Source organism: Hyperolius riggenbachi, chromosome 5 (assembly GCF_040937935.1).
Source record: "Hyperolius riggenbachi isolate aHypRig1 chromosome 5, aHypRig1.pri, whole genome shotgun sequence".
Taxonomy (NCBI): domain Eukaryota; kingdom Metazoa; phylum Chordata; class Amphibia; order Anura; family Hyperoliidae; genus Hyperolius; species Hyperolius riggenbachi.
In genome coordinates, this window is record NC_090650.1 from 76,600,873 (window position 1) to 76,624,655 (window position 23,783).

At 42.6% G+C, this 23,783-nt stretch overlaps 1 protein-coding gene across 6 annotated transcripts in view; it reads right to left on the reverse strand.

Moving 5' to 3' along the window:
* Window positions 1-23,783, reverse strand: part of DPP6 (dipeptidyl peptidase like 6) — a 1,780,442-nt gene that overhangs the window by 261,068 nt on the left and 1,495,591 nt on the right. For all 6 annotated transcript variants that reach the window (XM_068235887.1, XM_068235889.1, XM_068235888.1 and 3 more), the window contains exons 5-6: window positions 22,416-22,490; window positions 5,915-5,967 (exon numbers count right to left, since the gene is read on the reverse strand). In XM_068235887.1, coding sequence (XP_068091988.1) covers window positions 5,915-5,967; window positions 22,416-22,490 — 128 coding nt within the window. The remainder of the gene's footprint in view (window positions 1-5,914; window positions 5,968-22,415; window positions 22,491-23,783) is intronic.

The following is a 23,783-nucleotide window of genomic DNA, read 5'->3' on the forward strand; positions in this document are numbered from 1 at the left end:
AGTAATAACACCATGGCCTCACATAACAGGAAGGACACCATGGCCTCACATAACAGTAAGGACACCATGGCCTCACATAACAGTAATACCACCATGGCCTCACATAACAGTAATAACACCATGGCCTCACATAACAGTAATAACACCATGGCCTCACATAACAGTAAAGACACCATGGCCTCACATAACAGTAAAACACCAAGGCCTCACATAACAGTAATGACACCATGGCCTCACATAACAGTAATAACACCATGGCCTCACATAACAGTAATACCACCATGGCCTCACATAACAGTAATAACACCATGGCCTCACATAACAGTAATAACACCATGGCCTCACATAACAGTAAGGACACCATGGCCTCACATAACAGTAATAACACCATGGCCTCACATAACAGTAAAAACACCATGGCCTCACATAACAGTAAGGACACCATGGCCTCACATAACAGTAAGGACACCATGGCCTCACATAACAGTAATAACACCATGGCCTCACATAACAGTAATACCACCATGGCCTCACATAACAGTAAGGACACCATGGCCTCACATAACAGTAATAACACCATGGCCTCACATAACAGTAAAAACACCATGGCCTCACATAACAGTAAGGACACCATGGCCTCACATAACAGTAAGGACACCATAGCCTCACATAACTGTAAGGACACCATAGCCTCACATAACTGTAAGGACACCATGGCCTCACATAACAGTAAGGACACCATGGCCTCACATAACTGTAAGGACACCATGGCCTCACATAACAGTAAGGACACCATGGCCTCACATAACAGTAAGGACACCATGGCCTCACATAACAGTAAGGACACCATGGCCTCACATAACAGTAAGGACACCATGGCCTCACATAACAGTAAGGACACCATGGCCTCACATAACAGTAATGACACCATGGCCTCACATAACAGTAAGGACACCATGACCTCACATAACAGTAAGGACACCATGGCCTCACATAACAGTAAGAACACCATGGCCTCACATAACAGTAAGAACACCATGGCCTCACATAACAGTAAGGACACCATGGCCTCACATAACAGTAAAAACACCATGGCCTCACATAACAGTAATGACACCATGGCCTCACATAACAGTAAGGACACCATGACCTCACATAACAGTAAGGACACCATGGCCTCACATAACTGTAAGGACACCATGGCCTCACATAACAGTAAGGACACCATGGCCTCACATAACAGTAAGGACACCATGGCCTCACATAACAGTAAGGACACCATGGCCTCACATAACAGTAAGGACACCATGGCCTCACATAACAGTAAGGACACCATGGCCTCACATAACAGTAATGACACCATGGCCTCACATAACAGTAAGGACACCATGGCCTCACATAACAGTAAGGACACCATGGCCTCACATAACAGTAAGAACACCATGGCCTCACATAACAGTAATGACACCATGGCCTCACATAACAGTAAGGACACCATGGCCTCACATAACAGTAAGAACACCATGGCCTCACATAACAGTAATAACACCATGGCCTCACATAACAGTAATGACACCATGGCCTCACATAACAGTAAGGACACCATGGCCTCACATAACAGTAAGGACACCATGGCCTCACATAACAGTAAGGACACCATGGCCTCACATAACAGTAATAACACCATGGCCTCACATAACAGTAATAACACCATGGCCTCACATAACAGTAATGACACCTTGGCCTCACATAACAGTAATAACACCATGGCCTTAGAGATGAGCGTAATGACCTAATTACGATTTTGCGAAATTTTGCGTAATTAGTGTAATTACGATTATGGCCGTAAGTACATAATCGTAATGAAGAAGGATTTCGCGAAATTTCGCGTAAGCGTAATTTTCGCATTACAGTCGTATCATGCCGTAATTTCGCATTAAACGCTACCGTAATTTCGCATTAAACCGTAACGCTCTGTATAATATAAAAAAGCCGCCGACTTTAAGGGTTAATAGCAAAGCCCCCTTAAATGTTAAGAGCCTCAAATTTGGAGAATATATTAAGGAGATCAGGAGGAATAAGAGGAAAAAAATTTTTTTCAAAAAGACCTTATAGTTTTTGAGAAAATCGATGTTAAAGTTTCAAAGGAAAAATGTAAACATTTAAAAACCCGCCGACTTTAACGGTTAATAGCAAAGCCTGCTTAAAGTTTAGGAACACCAAATTCCCAGGGTATATTAAGGGGATCAGTGGGAATAAGAGGAAAAATTTTTTTTCAAAAAGACCTTATAGTTTTTGAGAAAATCGATTTTTAAGTTTCAAGGGCGAAAATGTCTTTTAAATGTGGAAAATGTCAGTTTTTTTTGCACAGGTAACAATAGTGTATTATTTTCATAGATTCCCCCAAGTGGGAAGAGTTTTACTTACTTCGTTCTGAGTGTGGGAAATATAAAAAAAAAACGACGTGGGGTCCCCCCTCCCAGACCTCTTTAACCCCTTGTCCCCCATGCAGGCTGGGATAGCCAGAATGCGGAGCACCGGCCGCGTGGGGCTCCGCACCCTGACTATACCAGCCCGCATGGTCCATGGATTGGGGGGTCTCGGAAGGGGAGGGGCAGCCAAGCTTTCCCCTCCCCCTCCGAGCCCTTGTCCAATCCAAGGACAAGGGGCTCTTCTCCACCTCCGATGGGCGGTGGAGGTGGAGGCCGCGATTTCCTGGGGGGGAGGTTCATGGTGGAATCTGGGAGTCCCCTTTAAAAAGGGGTCCCCCAGATGCCCACCCCCCCTCCCAGGAGAAATGAGTATAGAGGTACTTGTACCCCATACCCATTTCCTTTAAGAGTTAAAGTAAATAAACACACAGACACTTAGAAAAAGTATTTTAATTGAACAAAAAACATAACCACGAAAAAAGTCCTTTAATATTCTTAATTAACCATTAATACTTACCTGTCCCTTTAAATAAATGATCCCTCGCAATATCCTCGGAAATGTTCTATCAGTTACAATGTAACAAAGTTATTACAATGTATCAACTTTGTTACATTGTAACTACGCCGCACCCGACGTCACTCACCGCCGCCGCCGCCACCGCGTCTGCGCTGCAGGACCCGACAGAGCTCTGAGCTAGCTCAGAGCTCTCTAAGCATCTTTGTATTTGGGCTCCAAGGAGCCCCAATGGTCCTTAGCAGACCAATGGGGTTCCTTCTGATTTGAAGGAACCCCATTGGTCTGCTAAGGACCAATGGGGCTCCTTGGAGCCCAAATACAAAGATGCTTTAGAGAGCTCTGAGCTATAGCTCAGAGCTCTGTCGGGTCCGTGCAGGACGCTAAGTCCCCGCCGGCTCCGCTGCCCTCCCCGCCTCTCCCACATGTCACCCACATGTCACCCACATGTGGGTGACATGTGGGTGACAGATGTGGGCGGGGTGGACAGCGGGAGCTGCGGGGACTTAGCGTCCTGCACGGACGCGTATGCGGCGGCTGAGCAGCGAGTGGCGTCGGGTGCGGCGTAGTTACAATGTAACAAAGTTGATACATTGTAATAACTTTGTTACATTGTAACTGATAGAACATTTCCGAGGATATTGCGAGGGATCATTTATTTAAAGGGACAGGTAAGTATTAATGGTTAATTAAGAATATTAAAGGACTTTTTTCGTGGTTATGTTTTTTGTTCAATTAAAATACTTTTTCTAAGTGTCTGTGTGTTTATTTACTTTAACTCTTAAAGGAAATGGGTATGGGGTACAAGTACCTCTATACTCATTTCTCCTGGGAGGGGGGGTGGGCATCTGGGGGACCCCTTTTTAAAGGGGACTCCCAGATTCCACCATGAACCTCCCCCCCAGGAAATCGCGGCCTCCACCTCCACCGCCCATCGGAGGTGGAGAAGAGCCCCTTGTCCTTGGATTGGACAAGGGCTCGGAGGGGGAGGGGAAAGCTTGGCTGCCCCTCCCCTTCCGAGACCCCCCAATCCATGGACCATGCGGGCTGGTATAGTCAGGGTGCGGAGCCCCACGCAGCCGGTGCTCCGCATTCTGGCTATCCCAGCCTGCATGGGGGACAAGGGGTTAAAGAGGTCTGGGAGGGGGGACCCCACGTCGTTTTTTTTTTATATTTCCCACACTCAGAACGAAGTAAGTAAAACTCTTCCCACTTGGGGGAATCTATGAAAATAATACACTATTGTTACCTGTGCAAAAAAAACTGACATTTTCCACATTTAAAAGACATTTTCGCCCTTGAAACTTAAAAATCGATTTTCTCAAAAACTATAAGGTCTTTTTGAAAAAAATTTTTCCCTCTTATTCCCACTGATCCCCTTAATATACCCTGGGAATTTGGTGTTCCTAAACTTTAAGCAGGCTTTGCTATTAACCGTTAAAGTCGGCGGGTTTTTAAATGTTTACATTTTTCCTTTGAAACTTTAACATCGATTTTCTCAAAAACTATAAGGTCTTTTTGAAAAAAAATTTTTTCCTCTTATTCCTCCTGATCTCCTTAATATATTCTCCAAATTTGAGGCTCTTAGCATTTAAGGGGGCTTTGCTATTAACCCTTAAAGTCGGCGGCTTTTTTATATTATACGGAGCGTTACGGTTTAAAGCGAAATTAAGGTAGCGTTTAATGCGAAATTACGGCATGAACGAAACGCGAAATTTCGCGTTGAAAATTACGCTTACGGTATTTTCAATTACGATTTTAATGGCAATTTCGCTACGCTAATTTCGCATCGTAATCGCAAATTTCGCATGCGTAATTATAGTAATGCGAAATTACGAAAATTTCAGCTCAACTCTACATGGCCTCACATAACAGTAATACCACCATGGCCTCACATAACAGTAATACCACCATGGCCTCACATAACAGTAAGGACACCATGACCTCACATAACAGTAAGGACACCATGGCCTCAAATAACTGTAAGGACACCATGGCCTCACATAACAGTAAGGACACCATGGCCTCACATAACAGTAAGGACACCATGGCCTCACATAACAGTAAGGACACCATGGCCTCACATAACAGTAAGGACACCATGGCCTCACATAACAGTAAAAACACCATGGCCTCACATAACAGTAAGGACACCATGGCCTCACATAACAGTAATAACACCATGGCCTCACATAACAGTAATAACACTATGGCCTCACATAACAGTAAGGACACCATGGCCTCACATAACAGTAAGGACACCATGGCCTCAGGGCTGGTTCTAGACTTTTTGCTGCCTGATGCAAACTTGTGAGGATTATCCCCCCTCCTCACCCCCCAGAATTGGAATGATCGCACAGCACCCAACAATTTGCACCACACATTATAGCTGCGGTGAGCCCCCCCCCCCAAAACACCCTCAGTATAGGTAGGTAGCCAGTTATAGGTGCCCCCAGTGTTGGTAGCTAGGCACAGTTGCCTCCAGTGTAGGTTAACCAGGCACTCTCTTCACTTCCTGTTTCTGCCTGGTGCTGTCCCCAGACTTCTGCTGCCTGAGGAAGTCGCCTCACTTGCCATCGTGAGTGGACTGGACCTGCATGGCCTCACATAACAGCCCTTGATCCCCGCTTGTCTTTTGGTGTAAAATATTGATGGTCTATTTCCTCTTCATCTGTTTTTTGTATTGCTATTCTGCTGGAATGTACACATATAAGAAAGTTGGTTTTGTAAATAAAAAAACAAAAAAAATGACATCTAAAAATGAATATCAAGCTCTAGAAATGCAGAAGCCCATAGACTGAATATTTTTACACCTGCCCATGTAATGCATTCTAAAGAAGGCAGCCTCAGTGGTTTATATCATTCCCATTCAATCATCTTTCTGTACAAGCAGCAATATTTTAAGGCTGCGTCAATGCAGCACCTTCATAAATCGTAGATTTCTCGCCAATAAAAAGAGAACTCTTACCTTGTGATGACGTTACACAGGGCATACTGTGCCGTAAAAGAGTGCTGATAAATCTGCAAGCAGAAAATAGAGTAAGGAACACTGTCATCGAAAAGCAAATAACATCAAACCAAATCACTGTGCTGTGCTGAGGATTATAGCCATTTAGATTACTTTCAGTATAGGGAGAAAGGTTAATGTAAGCACCCTACTCTGTATAATCTGCAGGTATGTTACTGCGCTGGGACTGAAAGTCAGGCCTTGCATTCAAAGCACAATAGCCCATGTTCAATGAATGTTTCCCGCTTTAGTATGGGAATCTCAAGTCTATCAATGATGCTCAGACTTGATGCCTGCAGCAAAAAGTCTACCCCCCCCCCCCTAATTATGTATAAATGATTTAGTCAGTGTTTGCCCATTGTAAAATCTTTCCTCTCCCTGATTTACATTCTGACATTTATTATATGGTGACATTTTTACTGCTGGCAGGTGGTGTCAGTGGAAGTAGCTGCTGCTTGCTTTTTTTGGCAGTTGGAAACAGCTATTATTTCCCACAATGCAACAAGGCTCCCACAGTGCGATGTCAACACCATGGTTCTGACATTACACTGTGGGAGCGGTTTCAACATAATATCAGCCATACAGAGCCCCCTGATAATCTGTTTAAGAAAAGGATTAGATTTATCATGGGAAAGGAGGTATCAGCTAGTGATTGGGATGAAGTTCAATCCTTGGTCACGGTTTCTCTTTCAAGGAATACTATTGTGACAAATTGGCCTGAGGAAGCGAGCTTAGACCCGCGAAACGCGTTGCCTGTGCTAAATAAAACAGGATTCTCCCCCTGTAAATTACCCAGTGGGTTGAAATCATGTAAACAGGGGCATTCTGGACATAATTTGTATATTATGTATAAGGAATGTGTGTTGGTTAATTCAATACCAATATGGACTGGATGTTATATACGCATGTATTAATCTGTGGACGATTATTATTAATTGATTGGATATTTGCTGGTCCAATTAAAGTGCTTTTTGCACATTTTATATATTGCTCTATTTATACTTTGTAATTTTCTATTTTTGCACAGTAAAGCTTTATATAATTGTATAGAATGGGAGTATTCATTTAATAATGGAGACATTTATAGCTAGATTGTGACAGGGAGATGGCCAACCAGCAAGTATCACTGGCAGATACATCTACCGTACGTATTATTGTGTTTGGATTGGTCCCTGGCAGTCCCCATAATTCTGTAAATCAGCTTTGAAATTCTTTAGTAGCATTAATGGGAGAATTTAATTATGTATAAACACACACACAAATTTCAAAGCGCTATAGCCACTCTACACAACACAATTCCATTGAGTGCGCTATCACGAGACTTAGGCAAGTCTTTCAAAAGTCACTACATCACTGTTCAGCGCACATCTTCTCATAAATCTTTAAAATCATTAGTCTTGCAATATTCTCCAACAGCAGCCTCCACCATAGACACCCAATGTTAAACAGACTCACCGGATGTATTTTTATTTTTTCGATAAGATTATGTGTAAATTTTCATTTAGAAATGCATATTGGTAATCACTGATTAAAATGGTAGCAATGAAAGATTCTAGGGCCTATATCAGTGCGAAATCGATTTGTATTTAAAAAAAATGTCTGCCCTGACAGCTTGGGGACTCAGGTGTCCTTATTTGTGAGCCTTAGACCAAAGGCAAAATACATAGAGGATGATTATCACGGATGAGTGCGTAAGAGATATGCGACCATTGGGTCACTCTGTTGCGCCTTATTGGATGAATCTACGCAATAGAATGGATGCAATGTGTCTCACACTGCGCCCATAATGCCACGCAATATGCGTTTCAGCGAGCAGCAATACACTACAAAAGACGTCGGCCGCTCCTGTGATGTCAGTTCCTGATGAGTCCGCATGGACGAAACGTGTGGGGTGAAGCCAGGTGCGTCTGACGTCACTAGACACGGATCTTGAACACTGGCTGGGTTTGAATACTAGGAGGATGAGCGGATGCGCCAGAGTGGACAAGGGACGCCGCAGCCACACTGAGGGTGACACTGCTGGGCTATCAGCCCAATAGGCTTGCAATATTTCTGATCGTGAGTGTGAAATATAGCGCAGGGCATTGTTGCAAATCCTAATGGCTTTAGGCTATGAGTGTTTTATGTTGTTTTTTTTAATGAGGAAGCTGGATTAAATATATTCACTACTTGCTGCTGGAAAGCCTTTGAATTATTGAAACGCTAAACCCACCTGGATTTGAGGTGGATGATATCTGGTGAGTTGATATTTTAAAGGGGCTGTGTTTATGTTTTGCACAGAGTGAAGCACGGGTGAAGCACTGAGTCCTTGGGGTGTGTGCCTGAATTATTTCAGTCCAACAGTAATGCACTATGTTGAGTTCTTGTTAATCCCACAGATAGTGCAATACAGATGAAGAGGAGCGCTGTCATTTTGTAGTAATTACTGACATTTTGGACTCTTGTGATAGGGAAGACTCTAACTATTTCAATGTATTATTTTGCATCATATTAGCCTATTGATTTACACGGGTGAGCACAGTTTGTATAGTTATATAAGCAACAGCATAATAACTTTTAACCTCTTGAGGACCGCTGTGTTAAAACCCCCTAAGTACCAGGCTTTGAGGCCTCGCTGCAGGGCCGCACAATTCAGCACACAAGTGACCCCCCCCCCCCCCCCCCCCACCAACAGAGCTAGATTCCTTTTGGTGGGGTCTAATCCCCCAGGTTTATTTATTTATTGATTTTTTAATATTTATGTCTATTTTTTTTTTTATTCAATTTCCCTATTTCTTTTTTTTTTTCCTTCACCTAACTCCCTCCCTCCCTCCCTAAGCCAGCCAATCACAGCGATCGGCTGTCATAGGCTTCAGCCTATGAGAGCCGATTGTTCTACCATGTCCCAGGGGGACAGCCATGTCACACGGTTGTCCCCAGTACAGAGCTGCTGTAGATCGCAGCGTTGTACTATGCTAATAAACAGGGTTTTTGCCATCTAACAGTTTCCGAGCGGTGATCGCCGCTGGGAGACTGAAGACGGAGCAGAGCTCCGCCTACCAAACGGAGATGCGAGTGCATCAGCCGGCGCGATCTCCTGCAAAAGCCAGCCCCAGGACTTTACGGCGGGGGTCCTGGGGCTGCAGGCGCAGCCACGCCCATCGGCGTGACGCGGTCGGCAATAGGTTAAAGAAAAACATTTCTTGGTTACAGCCCACAGAACTTCTGCAATAAATCTGCAGTGTGTCTACTCCCTACTGTTCATGGAAGCAGACAAAGAGTTAACATCCTGTGTTCACAAATTAGCGGTGTCTGCCGCGTGTATAAAAAAGGGCGCCTCGAAAAAAGGGCGCGGGGTATAGCCGAAATTGTAAGTTTGAATGTAAAACCATATTTGTCGTTTAAGAGGTTATAAACGATAATTTAGTGCTAAATAGGTTAAATAAACGGAAATGAAATGGCAAAATACCGTCTATAACAGTAAACTATTTCTGAAATTAAACGTCAAATAGCGTCTATAGCAAAAACGATATTTACACTTGTATTAACCACTTTGTCCTTTGATACAGTATATCTACGTCAGCTGTGGCTCTCTCCAAGCCCCAGCCACGTAGATATACTGACCTGCTTGCAGCCATGTTGTGCAGGAACAGGTGCGCTTCAGAGCGCACCTCCCGGCACTAACAGCTGCAATACTAATTGGTGAAAGGGAAAATGTTCCCTTGTAGCCAATTAGTAACCCCCCCGCGGATGAACGATCACCGCTGTAGCAAACAGCGGTGATCCTTCATCTCTCCCCTCGGTGGCCAGATCTGTAAAAAAAAAAGGATTAGAAAGCAGCCTGACTCACCTTTTCCTGTTCCAGCGATCAGCCTGCAGTCCGAGCCTCCGATCGCCGCTCTGCACGCAGCCCTGTGATGCTGAATAGCCGAGTCCCGGCTTGATGACGTTATCAAGCCGGGACCTGGTAACCGGCATCACAGGGCTGCGTGCAGAGCGGCGATCGGAGGCTCGGGCTGCAAGCGGATCGCTGGAACAGGAAAAGGTGAGTCAGGCTGCTTTCTAATCCTTTTTTTTTTACAGATCTGGCCACCGAGGGGGCTGCCTGGGTGGGGGGTGGGACATCTGGCTGGCCCTTATGGGGGTTGTTGAACCCCTGGTGGGGGGTAAAATGTGCAGCTGGGGGGGGGAGGATAGAGTAAGAGGGGATACAATTTTAATTATGTGCATAATTTTATACTGGGGGCAGATCTGGCTATAATGGTGGGGGGGGGGGGGCTAATCCAGGGTGCACCCGCTAATCCTGAGGGCGCATCTGGCTATAATGGGGGACCACTATTCCTGGGGACACATTTAGTTATAATGAGGGGCAGTAATCCTGGGGATACATCTGTCTATCTATACTGGGAGGTGCCAAACAGAGGACACATCGGGCTATACTGGGGGTGACTGATATTGGGGACACATCTGGCTATAGGGGGGGGGGTCTGATACTCGAGACACATTTTGCTATCTATACTGGGGGACAGAATACTGGTGACATGTTTCTATCTTCTGTGGCACTTTTTATTTTTAAACTGGAATTGATAAAAACTGAGCAAAAATGCATTTTTTTTCATTTTTCCCCTCTTTTTCCCATTAAAATGCATAGAAAACTTTTTTGGTCTAGGGACAAAATACCCGCCAATGAAAGTCTAGTTTGTCCTGAAAAAAACAATACCTAGATCATTTAGGTGTCGTGAGTAGGGATAAAGTTATGGCTGATTAAAAAGGGACATAGCTAAAGCGTCAAAACTGCTCTGGTCAATAAGGGGAAAACAAGGTCTGGATGCGAAGTGGCTAAGCATAGTACTAGAATGGTAGGTTTTACAGGTATTTTACTACAATTATACCTAACTTTAGGGTCACAGATATCTCTCCTTATCCCTATCCCTCACACCTAGACCCCCCCTTTATGTAAATACACATAATGTAAAAAATTGTATATATTACATATATTGTACTATAACTATACCTAACCTTACTCTCATACAGAGCCCTCCCTGTACCTATCCCAACCCTAACCCCTAAACCCCCCTGGTGGTGCCTAAACCTAAGACCCCCCTGGTGGTGCCTAAACCTAAGACCCCCCTGGTGGTGCCTAAACTTAAGACCCCCCTGGTGGTGCCTAAATCTAAGACCCCCCTGGTGGTGCCTAAAACTAACCACCCCCCTGGTGGTGCCTAAAACTAACCACCCCCCTGGTGGTGTATATCGCACTGTAATTATACCTAACCCTCCCTGTACCTATCCCTAACCCCTAGACCCCCTAGTAATGCCTAAACCTCACCATCCCCACTGCACAATCACGCTAAACACATATAAACAATAATATATTTAATCCTTAAAATACTTCACTCCAAATAACATGAATAAAATAATTTATATATTTGTAATAGAATAACTAGCCTTAAAATCACGTATACATTAATAATATTATAAGTAGAAAACGGTATATATAATATATATACACATACAATACAATAGATAGGCTTACAATCACGTATGCATTAGAAATCTTAAAATAACAGTAATATTTAAAGCGATATTTTAGTAACTATAATCAACGCATTATAAGTGTAAAAACAAAGTTAATACCAAAAGCGATGTATTTCTAATACAATCAGGTTGAGAATCGTAGTTTAAGCATTATACATATGAAAACAAATTTTAAATGATAAAAGAAGTGTAAACGAAATTTTAGTTGTTATAGTTTTGTAAGCGCAATTTTAAAATGAAAAAAACTAGTTAAAACTCATATAAGCAAAATTTGCAAACGAAAAAATAAGTATAATACAAAGTCAAAACGAACTTGTAAACGATATTTGTTATAAACCTTATCCTGTAAACGAAAACTTTTGCTAACACGATCCCTGTAACTGCTATTTCTCGGGCGCCCTTTTTTCCTGTCGGGCGCCGAATAGCCGATATTTTGCATTGCAGTCTATGGCGGCGCCCTTTTTGTCCACTATCCCTGTGCGCCCTTTTTTACTAGCTCCGTGTCTGCCTATGCTGCCGAGAATCCTGTGCTGACACAGCTGAGAGATAGAATTACAATTGTGATTTCTTGCAGCTGAGGGGGAATTCAACAGGCTCACTCTAAACACAAACAGGGAGGATTAATCTGTGTTTTCCTTGTGCTCTGTGCTTGAGTTCAGGTCCACTTTAAAGCTGAATTATTGCAAATACCTTCTGTTTGAAGAAGGCAAAATGACTTTCAGCATTGCTCTGAATAAGAAACTACAGTACTTTAAAGTGATGTATTAGTATCCACTCTGTGCTGATGTGGTGCTGTCTGAGGTCCTGAATCCCAGCTTTCCCTACAACAGAAAGGCCATGTATTTGCTACGCCTGCCTATTTTCAATGCGCACTGTGAGCTTGTAGCAAATGCCAGTCAGTCATCGAGCAGCGGGGAAACTATTAACTCAGCGCAGGTCCTCTTTCTGGAAAGAACAGACCTTCCAACTTCAGACATCACGCAATGAGCTCAGAGGTAAAACCAATAAATGAGTTTCTGAGTAAACATTGCTACTCTGTCAAAGGCTAAACATTTCCTCCTGCATGGCAACATATGGGAAAAAAATCTACTCTTGCTGGAATGGAGAGTGGGTGGGGGGGAACTTATTTTCCATTAGAAGCAGGCACAACAGCTGCAATGCAAAGCTACCTGTCAATCTTAAAAATAGAAATATGAGAGGGATTAGAAAGTGGGAAAAAATCAATCTAGATCTTATTTCATGCGGCGCGCTACTCACCGGCCCGCTCCGCGGAGCACTGATGCATTTACATGTTTTTTTTGACACTACGTAAAAAAATCAGGGAGCGTCCTCATACATCATTCCCTCAGAAATAAACACTTTAGTGAGAAAATCAATCTGTATCATATTTCACTTCATGTGAAGCTGACCCCCCCCCCCCCCCTTTTTTTATACCTCTCTGCTCTGAGGTTAACTGTATGTGAGGTGGAAGTTATACGGTGCACCTGCCTCACTCATACATCTGCATTCCAGCACTACTGAGCCTGTCACCTTCTCAGCAAAATAAACAAATGCTTCTGTTACATAGGAAGCCTTGTTAACCGAAGCCCAGCCTTGCCAAAGTCAAATGTTATGAAAATATTTATATTTTTGAAAAGGTGACATTTTCCATGAAAATGTGTAGAGGAAGGTAATGACAACCAAGCATTGAACTTCATTCCAGCCAGTAGCTGATACCCCCTTCCCCACGATAAATCTTAACCTTTTCTCAAATAGATCATCAAGGGGGTTCTCTGTGGCTGATATTGTGGTGAAACCCCTCCCACAGTGTGATGTCATGACCATGGTCCTGACAGTTGGCTGTCTGTGAACCTCATTGCATTGTGGAAAATAATGACTTCTGCCAACTGCCAGTACAGATCACCCCGCAGAACTAAAGATGGCACCCCCAGTGAGATTTATATATATATATATATATATATATATATATATATATATATACACATATACATATACATATATATATATATACTATAGGAAGCATTGCAGATTCACTGCTTCATCCGTTAACCCCTGTGTCTCCTTCACTATTGCTTCCACCCCACTACCCTCAGATAGTAAGTTCACAAGGGCAGGTACCTCCTCCTATTGTTTCTTAGTTTGCTGTAATTTGCCATATAAACGTGTACCAATTTTAGTAATAACTCAAACCACACATTGCTTGATTGAAGTGCTACAAACCCGCAGGTGCTCAGGGCAGGGCGAGTGCCATTGTCAATTAGCAGGCATAAGTTTGTAGCGCTCGCTATGCTACTCTGATAAGGTGTGTTAACTTTGATAAGGTGTGATATCTTTGATAAGGTGTTATATTTGAGTTATCACGGTTTAGTGAATTAAGCCCTAACTACGGTATGGATGTATTTGTATTGCTGGATGTCGTGATTGTACAAGGTTTTGAAATTCTCATGTATATATATGTTCCCCAATATTTGTTTTGAACTAAGTACAGCACTGCGCAAGATGTTGGCGCTATATAAATAAAAAAAAAATACACATATATATATATATATATATATATATATATATATATTTATGTGTGTGTGTATTTGTGTGTGTTTGTGTGAAAAATATAATTTTAGGGGGAAGAGTTTAAGCAAAAAAAAAAAATATATATAAAACATAAATCTAGGTTCGTGAAAATGTCTCCCCGGTGCAAATGGTTTTGCATCTCTTCTGCATAGTGAAGATACAGTGGTTATGTTAATATCATCAGCCAGAGTCTAGTTATTTATAGGTAAGTAACCTGCCCATCATTTCTTTTCTGAAAATTACTAAACAATCAGCTTCTGCTTTCTATGGTAAAGGTTTGGCTCCCCCCACCCACTGTTAGCTGGTCATTTCATTCTTGTCAGAGCTACAGCAGTTAGCAAGGATTCTTAAAGTGAACCTCTGGACTAAAAATCTACCCAGCAGAACTGAAAAGGCTTTGTGTTTCTTTAACAGTTTTACAGCATCAGAACTTTGTTTTTCTTACCAAAGCATCTTAAATAGCTGCATTTTTAGCTAAGCTCCACCCATCAAAGAAAAAAGCCTGGGCTTTTTTTCCCTGGTGCTGTGCAGAGCATGATGGGATTTCCTATGTTGTTATACACGTTGCCTAGCAACTGGGAGGGGTGATCAGCACACAGGACAGTTGGAACTGTGTCTCATGCTCCCTTTCACCTCCTTTCAACCAAAAAGATGGCTGCCATCACGAAATCAAACATTTGCCTGTTCTTTTAAAACAGGGTGGGTAAGAGATTATATTACCTATCTATTTTAATTAACATAACTAATGTAACTTAATGACAGTATGTTTGTTTAGGCTGAAGTTCCTCTTTAACAGTAGTGCCTGCAGTCATTTTTAGTCTCCTAGAGAATCTCTCCTCTGATGGGGTTCATTTTATAACTTTAAAAAAATAAAGCTTACAAATATCTTAAATAATTCTCTTTATCCTGATGACATCATCACTATAACTTCACAGCAGTACCCTAACAACAGATACTGTGAGATTGGATGATGCTGGCTCCTAAACTAGTAAAAAAAAAAAAAAAAACTAATGAAATTGTATCTATCCTCCTTTACTTTTTTATTGTTTTTGCTCAATGACACATTCATTGAAATATGCCAGAGCTAAAATCTATGAACTATTGAACCTTTTTAGCTCTTTTCTGCTCTCAGAAGCCATTTTCTGTTAGGAAAGTGTTTTATAGTTGTAATTTCCTATCAGTGAGGATCAGACTGTAGACTGACCCAGTACTGACTGAGTCAGAAACTGCCACTAACCTGATGTTTAACTCTTTCAGGCAGGAAAAGAAAAAAAAGGAACACAGCATAGGTATTTGTGTGCTAGGCACTGTACATACACATGTCTATCTCATCACGTCACATGTCACCTCGGGTATACTTTAAGGCATGACTGGATGTGTAGTGAATGTGTGACTGATGGTACGGAAAAGGTATACAGTAAATGTTAGCGTGGTGAAGACATAACTGGAAGTGAGGTAAAGGTGTGACTAGAAGAGTGTTTAAAACATGATGTACCTGCAAATAAATATTACATACTTACCTCCCCATCAGTTCCTCTCAGAAGCTCACCATTTTCTTCTAACAACGATCCTTTTCAGTTCTGACAAGATTTTGTCAGAACCAGGGCCGGATTACCGACCAGGCAAATGAAGCATTAGCTTGGGGCCCCAGTAAGAGTCTAAGGGCCCCATCAGCCAAACGAGGAGCGAGCATCTTACATTCTATCAGCCGCTCCCTAGCTGGAGCCCTTCCGTGCCGCAACTGCTCTCTGCACTCTGTTGACTCTGCATCAGCATGTGATCCAGCCCAGACGAACGAGCGAGCAAGCAGCGGCCGTTGCTATGGTGATGGGGCCACTCTGCTCACTCCAGGGTGCCAGCTCTGCTTACTCCAGCCCAGCCTGTGCAGTCAGTGTACAGTCAGTGTGCGCAACGTGGTTGACGCTGCTGACATCATCAGTCTGCATCTGATTGCACAGGCTGGGCTGTGGAGAGCGGGGCTCGCATGTGGCCCCATCACCATAGCAACGGCCGCTGCTTGCTCGCTCGTTCATCTGGGCTGGATGACGTGCTGCTACAGAGTCAGCAGAGTTCAGAGAGGAGTTGCAGCATGGAGGGGCTCCAGCCAGGGAGCGGCTGATAGTAGGTAAGATGCTTGCTCCTTGGTTGGCTGCATGTCGGGGGGGGGGGGGGGGGGCAATGTGTAAGTCCGCTTAGGGCCCCATTCAGTCTTAATCCGGCTCTGGTCAGAACTGAAATTAATCAGTTGCTGTCAGATATATATCAGTTGCTGTCAGTTATAGCTGAAATGACAACTGATGTGCAAAATAATGTCCATGTTTCCCTATGGTTCAAGGGGGCGATATTACAGTTTAACGGTGCGGTGATCCCGGTTATTGCCATTTTTTTTTAAATTCCATTGATCACAGGAGAGTAGAATGAGATTGAGGAGTAGACTGCACAGGAGGTAAGTATGACGTGTGTATGTTTATTTTGACTTTAAATTTTCCGTTCTGGTTTGTTTTGAGCTCCTGTGGTGAAGTGGTTAATCCTTGTTCCCATTAGCATAATCCCACATGATAATTTTCCTTCACGCCCATTACTCATACCCGCCATGGTGTTAACTCTGTGTGGGTCCCGGCAGCTTAGGCACAGCACTCATTATTTTATGATGAGGCTCCATATAATATTTACTGCCGTACATGAGTTTACTTAATATATAGTGCTGATGTACAGTCCTTGAGGTTAGCGAAGCCTGAAATCTAAAAGACAAGCGGAATGACAAGTGGGGTAGTAGAGTGGCTTCCATTACTCCATGCATCACAGTACAAGTCAATATTCAAAGCAGGCAGGTGGATATACAAGTAACAGCATAAGCTTTCATCTATACTGGAGGGTCGATGAAATATGACCCTGTGCAGGTAATGGCTTCGGCAGGGAGGAGATGGCCAAAATATTATAGAGAGGAAAAAAACGGTGGTGTTTAGCAAGCCTATAGCTTATACATTTTACAGTCACATCAACCCAATATGCAGACAGCCCATTTCAGACTTTTGGTCCACCTCAGTGCATGAGAAGGCAAATCTCAATATGTATGAGAATAAGTAATGTGCTTATTATTATTATTATTTAGTATTTATATAGCACCGATATCTTCCGCAGCATTGCTCTCTCCACTAAATGCATCTCTAACTCTTGTATGTCAGTGAGATGGTACTAGACAACATCTGGTTGGCACAGATGGTCCATTATATATATTTGCCTATTACCTGAGCCTCTTATGGAGGTTACTTTTTGGTCTCAGGAGAAATAAACATATTTTAATACTACAGGCCTGATGAAGGGCATACGCACAAAATGAACCAATGTGGTTGCCAAAAAAGTATTCTGTTTACTACTCCAAGCCAGAATTTGTAACAGAATTGACCTGGTGAGGATGTGATTGTTGATGTACTTAGACTACATTTGTGATCTTCAAGAAAATGAACTGAATGGATTGTCTTAGAATCATTTTCTATAAGGAACATTTTTAGTATTGTGTGCAAATAAAGATTCAAACTCTTTTTCGAGCTGCAAAACATTGTTGTGGTATCTCAAACAAATATATAATTCTTACTAAATCACTGAGTGAACTGGCACTGATGGCATGGTGGAAGACAATGCATTGAGTTTTGGCTATTGTTAGTATTTTATCAGGAAGGTTAAGATTAAGAAATAGAGTAAAGGTACGCATTACGGATACAATCCCACAAACGTTCTGATCAAACTGTTTTTTGGGTTTTCGGCTGTTAATGGCAACACCGATGGTTTTGGATCACTGCAGTAATCGATTGTGTTTAATTCTATACTATAAAACCCCTGTGTCGCTGCATCCAGCGTTTGTCCCTGTGTCCCTGTTATTTATTACTGCGGATGTGCGCAGTAACGGACGTGGACAGCTGGACGGGACCAGGGAGAGAGGTGGGTGGGTGGAGGTTGCGTGCGCGGCAGGCGCGCGCATGCGCACTGACTGGTGCCGGCAGAAAAACAGACCTACAGCCCGTTTTTAAACTGGCTTAGTTCCACTAGTAGTATCAATATTGGTCACCTTGAAGAACCACTATCGTGAAAAATTGTAAAATTTAAAATTTGTGTAAACATATACAAATAAGAACCAATTTTCTTGCAGAGTAAAATGAGCCATAAATGACTTTTTTCCTATGTTGCTGTCACTTAGAGTAGGTAGTAGAAATCTGACAGAACTGACAGGTTATGGACTAGTCCATCTCTTCATGGGGGATTCTCAGTAAGACTCTTATTTTTTATAAAGACATTCCCTGAAAAGGATTTATACAATGATGCTGACTAGCCTCCCTGCTCGCTGCTCACTTTTTTTTGGCTGCTGGACGGTGCAACTGCCATTTACTAAGTGCTTTTGAAAATAAACAAAACCCTGAGAATCCCCTACGAGGAGATGGGTAATCGAAAACCTGTTTCTACTACTTACTGTAAGTGACAGTAGTTAATTGACAGGTAATGTATGGCTCATTATACTTTGTAAGACATGTACTTCTTATTTGTATGTGTTTACATGTATTTTAAATCTTACGATTTTCGCAATAGTGGTCCTTTAAGGGAAGTGTTACAATTCGTTGGGCATCAGAAAGGCATTTTGCATGGGAAAGAGAAAGGAGGGTATTGTGTTTAGGGATCAGAAAGGGTAAATAATTATAGGTAGTGGAGGTTGGGTTAGGCAACTAATTTTTTTTTTTAAGCGTACTTACATTTTTATGTGCATATACAATTACAGCCATTCAAAATGCTTTTTATAGTGACCTTGCAGTAAAAGGGATATGGAAGCTGATATATTTATTTCCTTTAAAAAAAATTCCAATAGACTGGCTGAATTAGAGCACTACTTGATCTGCATATTTTTTCTGTAAAGCAACTTAAAGTAATAGAAGCTTGGGGTCAACAGGACAGCCCAGCTGGACAACTGGAGTTTTTATTATCATGCATAATAATAATAATAATAATAATAATAATAATAATAATAATAATAATAATAATAATAACAACAACAATAATGTGTATAGTGCTGACACCTTCCAGAGCACTTTACAGAGACTGTAGTCAAGCAGGGCTAGTTTTAGGTTTAATAGGGCCCTGGGCAACAATGAAGGTGAGGCCCTTGACATGTTAGTACAATAATGACTAAGTTGGTTTGACCTCTGTAGTTCCTGACTTTTGGCCCTCGGGAATAGCCACCCCTCCCCCATGAAAGCATTATCCCTGTAATATTGTCACTAACTGTCCCACAATCTAATCTCTACCATAGTCATAGTCTACTGTCCCTATCATAGTCTAAAGCCAATTTTTGTGGAAAGCTAATTTACAGTAAGTGTACCTGAAACGAATAAAAAAAAAAATATATATACATACCTGGGGCTTCCTCCTGCCCCCTTCAGGCTGATCGCTCCCTCACCATCTTCCCAGGCTGCCTGGTTACTCCGACCCAGTAAATCTGCCAGTTGGTGCAGGTGCAGCCCGGCTTCACGCTCACCCGTGGCAGGAAGCAAAACTCCCCCAATTATGGAACCGCAATGGGGTGCACAGGTGGGGCCAGGCCATGCATGCACCGTGCGCCCTGACTGGCTGAAGTTACCGGGACCATATCGGAGGATGGAGGTAGCTGATAGGACGGCGAGGGAGCGATCAGCCAGAAGGCGGCTGAAGTAAGCCCCAGGCCCCCAGGTATGTATAACTATTTTTCCCCCCTTTCGTCTCAGGTTTCCTTTAACTACCAGTATCATGCAAACATGGGGAGAGCATACAACTTGTTTCAAAGGAAATACATATGGCGGCCTCCATATCTCACTCACTACATGTTCACTTTGACAGAAAGTATTAGATAAGTATATAACCTACTGTTGCAATTTACTATTCCAAGTATGCAAAATATCAACTAGGGGACCAGCTCTATATAGCTAATTACTGATGCAGGAGCATGAGTGATTGTGGTCTGTATATATACTCCACACAGAGTACTGTTTCCATGGCTGCTAAAAAGTGTGCTTACAGACCTTACAGTCTGTTTGGAATATTTCTATTTGTTTGCAAATTGAAAGTTCTTTTTGAAACCACTACCAGTGTCGCACCGATCTATGTTTATATAATTGCAACAGAAATAAGAATAGCATATTACAGAATTGTAAGTAATGAACATATCAAGATATGACAGTATGTGTATGAATTAGTATGTATGTGTATGGCAGGTGATAACTTAAGATTCATATTTACAGTATAACAGAATACCCTAGCAACTCAGGGGGACCCGAAACCACTAGGAAAGTATAGGGGATTAAAAGAGACAGAAAAGCCCTCCTACTAAAAGTAGTGCAGAAGAGTAAAAGCCTTACATTAAAACGTTTAAAATGAGGTAGCCAGTGGTGGACTTACCCCTTCAATGCAGACACAGAAAATGCTGGTTTTGACAACAGGCAGAGCTGGATTTGTACTCTTTACCAGCCCCCCTTCAGTATAGGTAGCGAGATGACCCGTCCCCCCTTCCCTCTAGTGTAGGTAGCCGGATGAGCCCTCCCCCCTTTCCCTCCAGTATAGGTAGCCAAATGACTCCTACCCCTTTCCCTCCAGTATAGGTAGCCAGATGACCCCTCCCCCTTCCCTCTGGTATACGTAGCCAGATGACTCCTCCCCCTTTTCCTCCAGTATAGGTAGCCTGATGACTCCCTTAATCCCTCCTTTTCCCACCCCACCCCCTTTCAGTATTGGTAGCCAGCTTGCTTTCTCATTGCAGCAGACATCTGTGTCACTCATTTCTCTGCATGTCTCCAGTGCAGAAGCTTCCTCTTCCTTTCCATCTCCAATGCTGCCCAAGTCCATAGCCACCAGCCACAATGCAAACATGCACAGAGAGCAAGGTGGCTGCTGCACAGGCGGCTAGCAGCAGAGTACCACGGTCAGGCGCTTGCCTGATCTCCCTGCATTGAAGCATTTGTAAGCTTGTAAATTGTGCACCAGTTTAGCCTGCTGCTTTGGTGCCCTTCCTCCTGTGGAGCCCTAGGCCATGGCCTAGGAGGCCTTGGGCTAAATCCTGGCCCTGACAACAGGAAGTGGGATATACCCACGAAACGCGTTGCACCTTTCTGAAGTATGTAAATAAACTATTTTTGTTGTCAAAACCAGCAATTTTTGTGTTTGCATTGACGGGGTAAGTCCACCACTGCCTACTTCATTTTAAATGTTTTAATGTACTGCTTTTACTCTTCTGGCGCCTCTGTACTACTGCACTACTATTGAGTCCACCTTTGGTGGAGGGGACTTGGCCCCTTTCTTCCGATCTACAGAGACCGACTTCTTAACCCTGAGTGGGGACAGGTCTACTTCTCCCCACCTGCCCTTTCAGTGGTTGCCTGGATGGTAACCCTGGTTTTGTGAGTATTTGTAATTACGTCTTCACATTCACATTTCCAGTACATACTACACTATACGGGGCTCTTGGTGTCTCCCTTTATATCCTCCTACTAAAAAGCAATGCTTGGTGTGGTTTGCCTTCTTAAAACAGAAGGTATTTGTGCTAATTCAGCCTAATTCAGCCTTTAGTCCCCTATTCTTTATTTAGTGGTTTGAGTCACCCTGAGCTGCTTGGTTACTCTGTTGTACTGGTCCAAGCTCTAGCCCATACAGCCATATCAATCCCTGCTATGCACTGAGGGAATGATAAAATGTATAGGCTTGCTAGACACCAGTGGTTCTGGGTGTAAGCCTGGCTTCAGGGACATAATTTGCATATTCAGCAGCGGTGCATTGTGGGTTACCCCAGATGTTCACTTAAAGCTGAATTATCACAAATGCATTCTGTTTTAAGAAGGCAACCCACACATATTTACAGTATGTAATTTGTATGCTTAATTCAAGTACAAATTAAATTTGCATTTGATTTATTACATTACTTGAAATATTGTGTTTCAGTATTTATGGTATAGGCTGTAAAACTGTAAGAGTCATATGTAGCATTGTATAGTAAAGTATCATATGGTATAGCACAGTGATCTGCAAACTTGGCTCTCCAGCTGTAAAGGAACTACAAGTCCCACAATGCATTTGCCTTTATAAATCATGACTGTGGCTGTCAGACTCCTGCAATGCACTGTGGGACTTGTAGTTCCTTAACAGCTGGAGAGCCAAGTTTGCAGATCACTGGTATAGCATAATATACTAGTAGAAGTCTTTCCTGAAATAACTTCCCTTCTTGACCACTAGATGGCACTGTTCTCTGTATTTGCATAAAACAGATTGCTACTTTTAAGCTGACAGCACATGAGAGGCATCTTTATGACATATTTTCCATAGAAGTCACTGCAGACCAAGGTCCACGAGGTTAAATCTTTCTACTTACCGGTTTGACGTTAAACGCCAGCAGAACATACTTCCTGTCTGGGGAGACTTCATATTTGCTGACCTTGTACATTTCCTAGAAAGTATGAAAAGACTGAATAAGAAAAGTGTTCACACAATCATGGTTTTCTGTTATTGTGTGAATCCACGTGTGAATCCACCATGCAATAAATGCAAGACATACATACAGTGATTTATTCCCATAGTAATAGAAACATGATTGTTAGTCCTTGCCAGTTACCACTGGGGTTGAGCTAAACATTTCTTCAAAGTCATTTTCCCACCAAAATTTACATTTTCACCTGATTCAAAACATCCAGGAAAATATAATGGATTTTTGCAAGATACTTTTTTAGCGAAAACAAGAACTTTTTTTTAAATTATCTTTCTCATGGCCACTGACTTCATTGCATTTGGAGAAACTGCGCCCAATCCAATTCCCCTTTTCTCCTAAGTTTTCTCCAAGGTGATATTTTCCCATCTTATTAATACAATCATGCCTTTTAAGCCACCAGCAAGCAAGAAAATAATCTGAATAATTTTGACAGCATTTTCCAACTACTTTTTGAAAACTTTTTCAGTTGCAGAGTGCTTAAAATGTATTTTATACATAAACTGAAAATTTATCTCCTGGGAGAAAAAAAGAAAATGAATTGGATCTAGACCAATGTGTTTTGCATCCCTGCATATTTTCAAAAATATTCTTATCTGTGCGAAAATGTGAAGCTTTTGCAAAAAAAAGTGGCCATATTTTCTCATCACTCCCTACTACCAGTTCCTATTCACAGGGCAATATTCAATATACAATACAAAGTGCAGTAGTACACCAGAATCAATATTTTTTTTTGTCTCAGTTAAAACTAATGTAAGTTAATAACCCTCTTGGCGGCACGCAGTTTCGGTGGTTGCTTCCGCGGGAGGATTTTTTGAATAAAACTTTGCAATACTTGTAGCTAGCACTAGTTTCCCCGCACCTCTCTGATCCCCCCGAATCGCTGCTGCTTATATTTACCCAGCCGCGATCCCGCGAGAGCCGCAGCAGCCGCAATCAGCTTCAGTCGTCGATATGGCGATGATCAGACATGACGTCATGACATCTTCGACAACATGACGTCATGCACAGTCCCGATCCTCCCCATAGCGAAGCCTGGAGCTGATTGGAAGGCTGCACCATTGTGGGATCCCTGGGGGGGGGGGGTACGTATTACGGCGGTGTTCGGGCGAGATCGGAGGGGACCCGAGGGACTTGGAGGACACTGGTAGCTATCCTAGTGCTAGCTACAAGTATTACAGCAAGTTTTATTTTAAAAAAATCCCTCCCGGGGCCATGCAATCCTCTGCGGCGGCTACCCCGCCAGGAGGGTTAAAG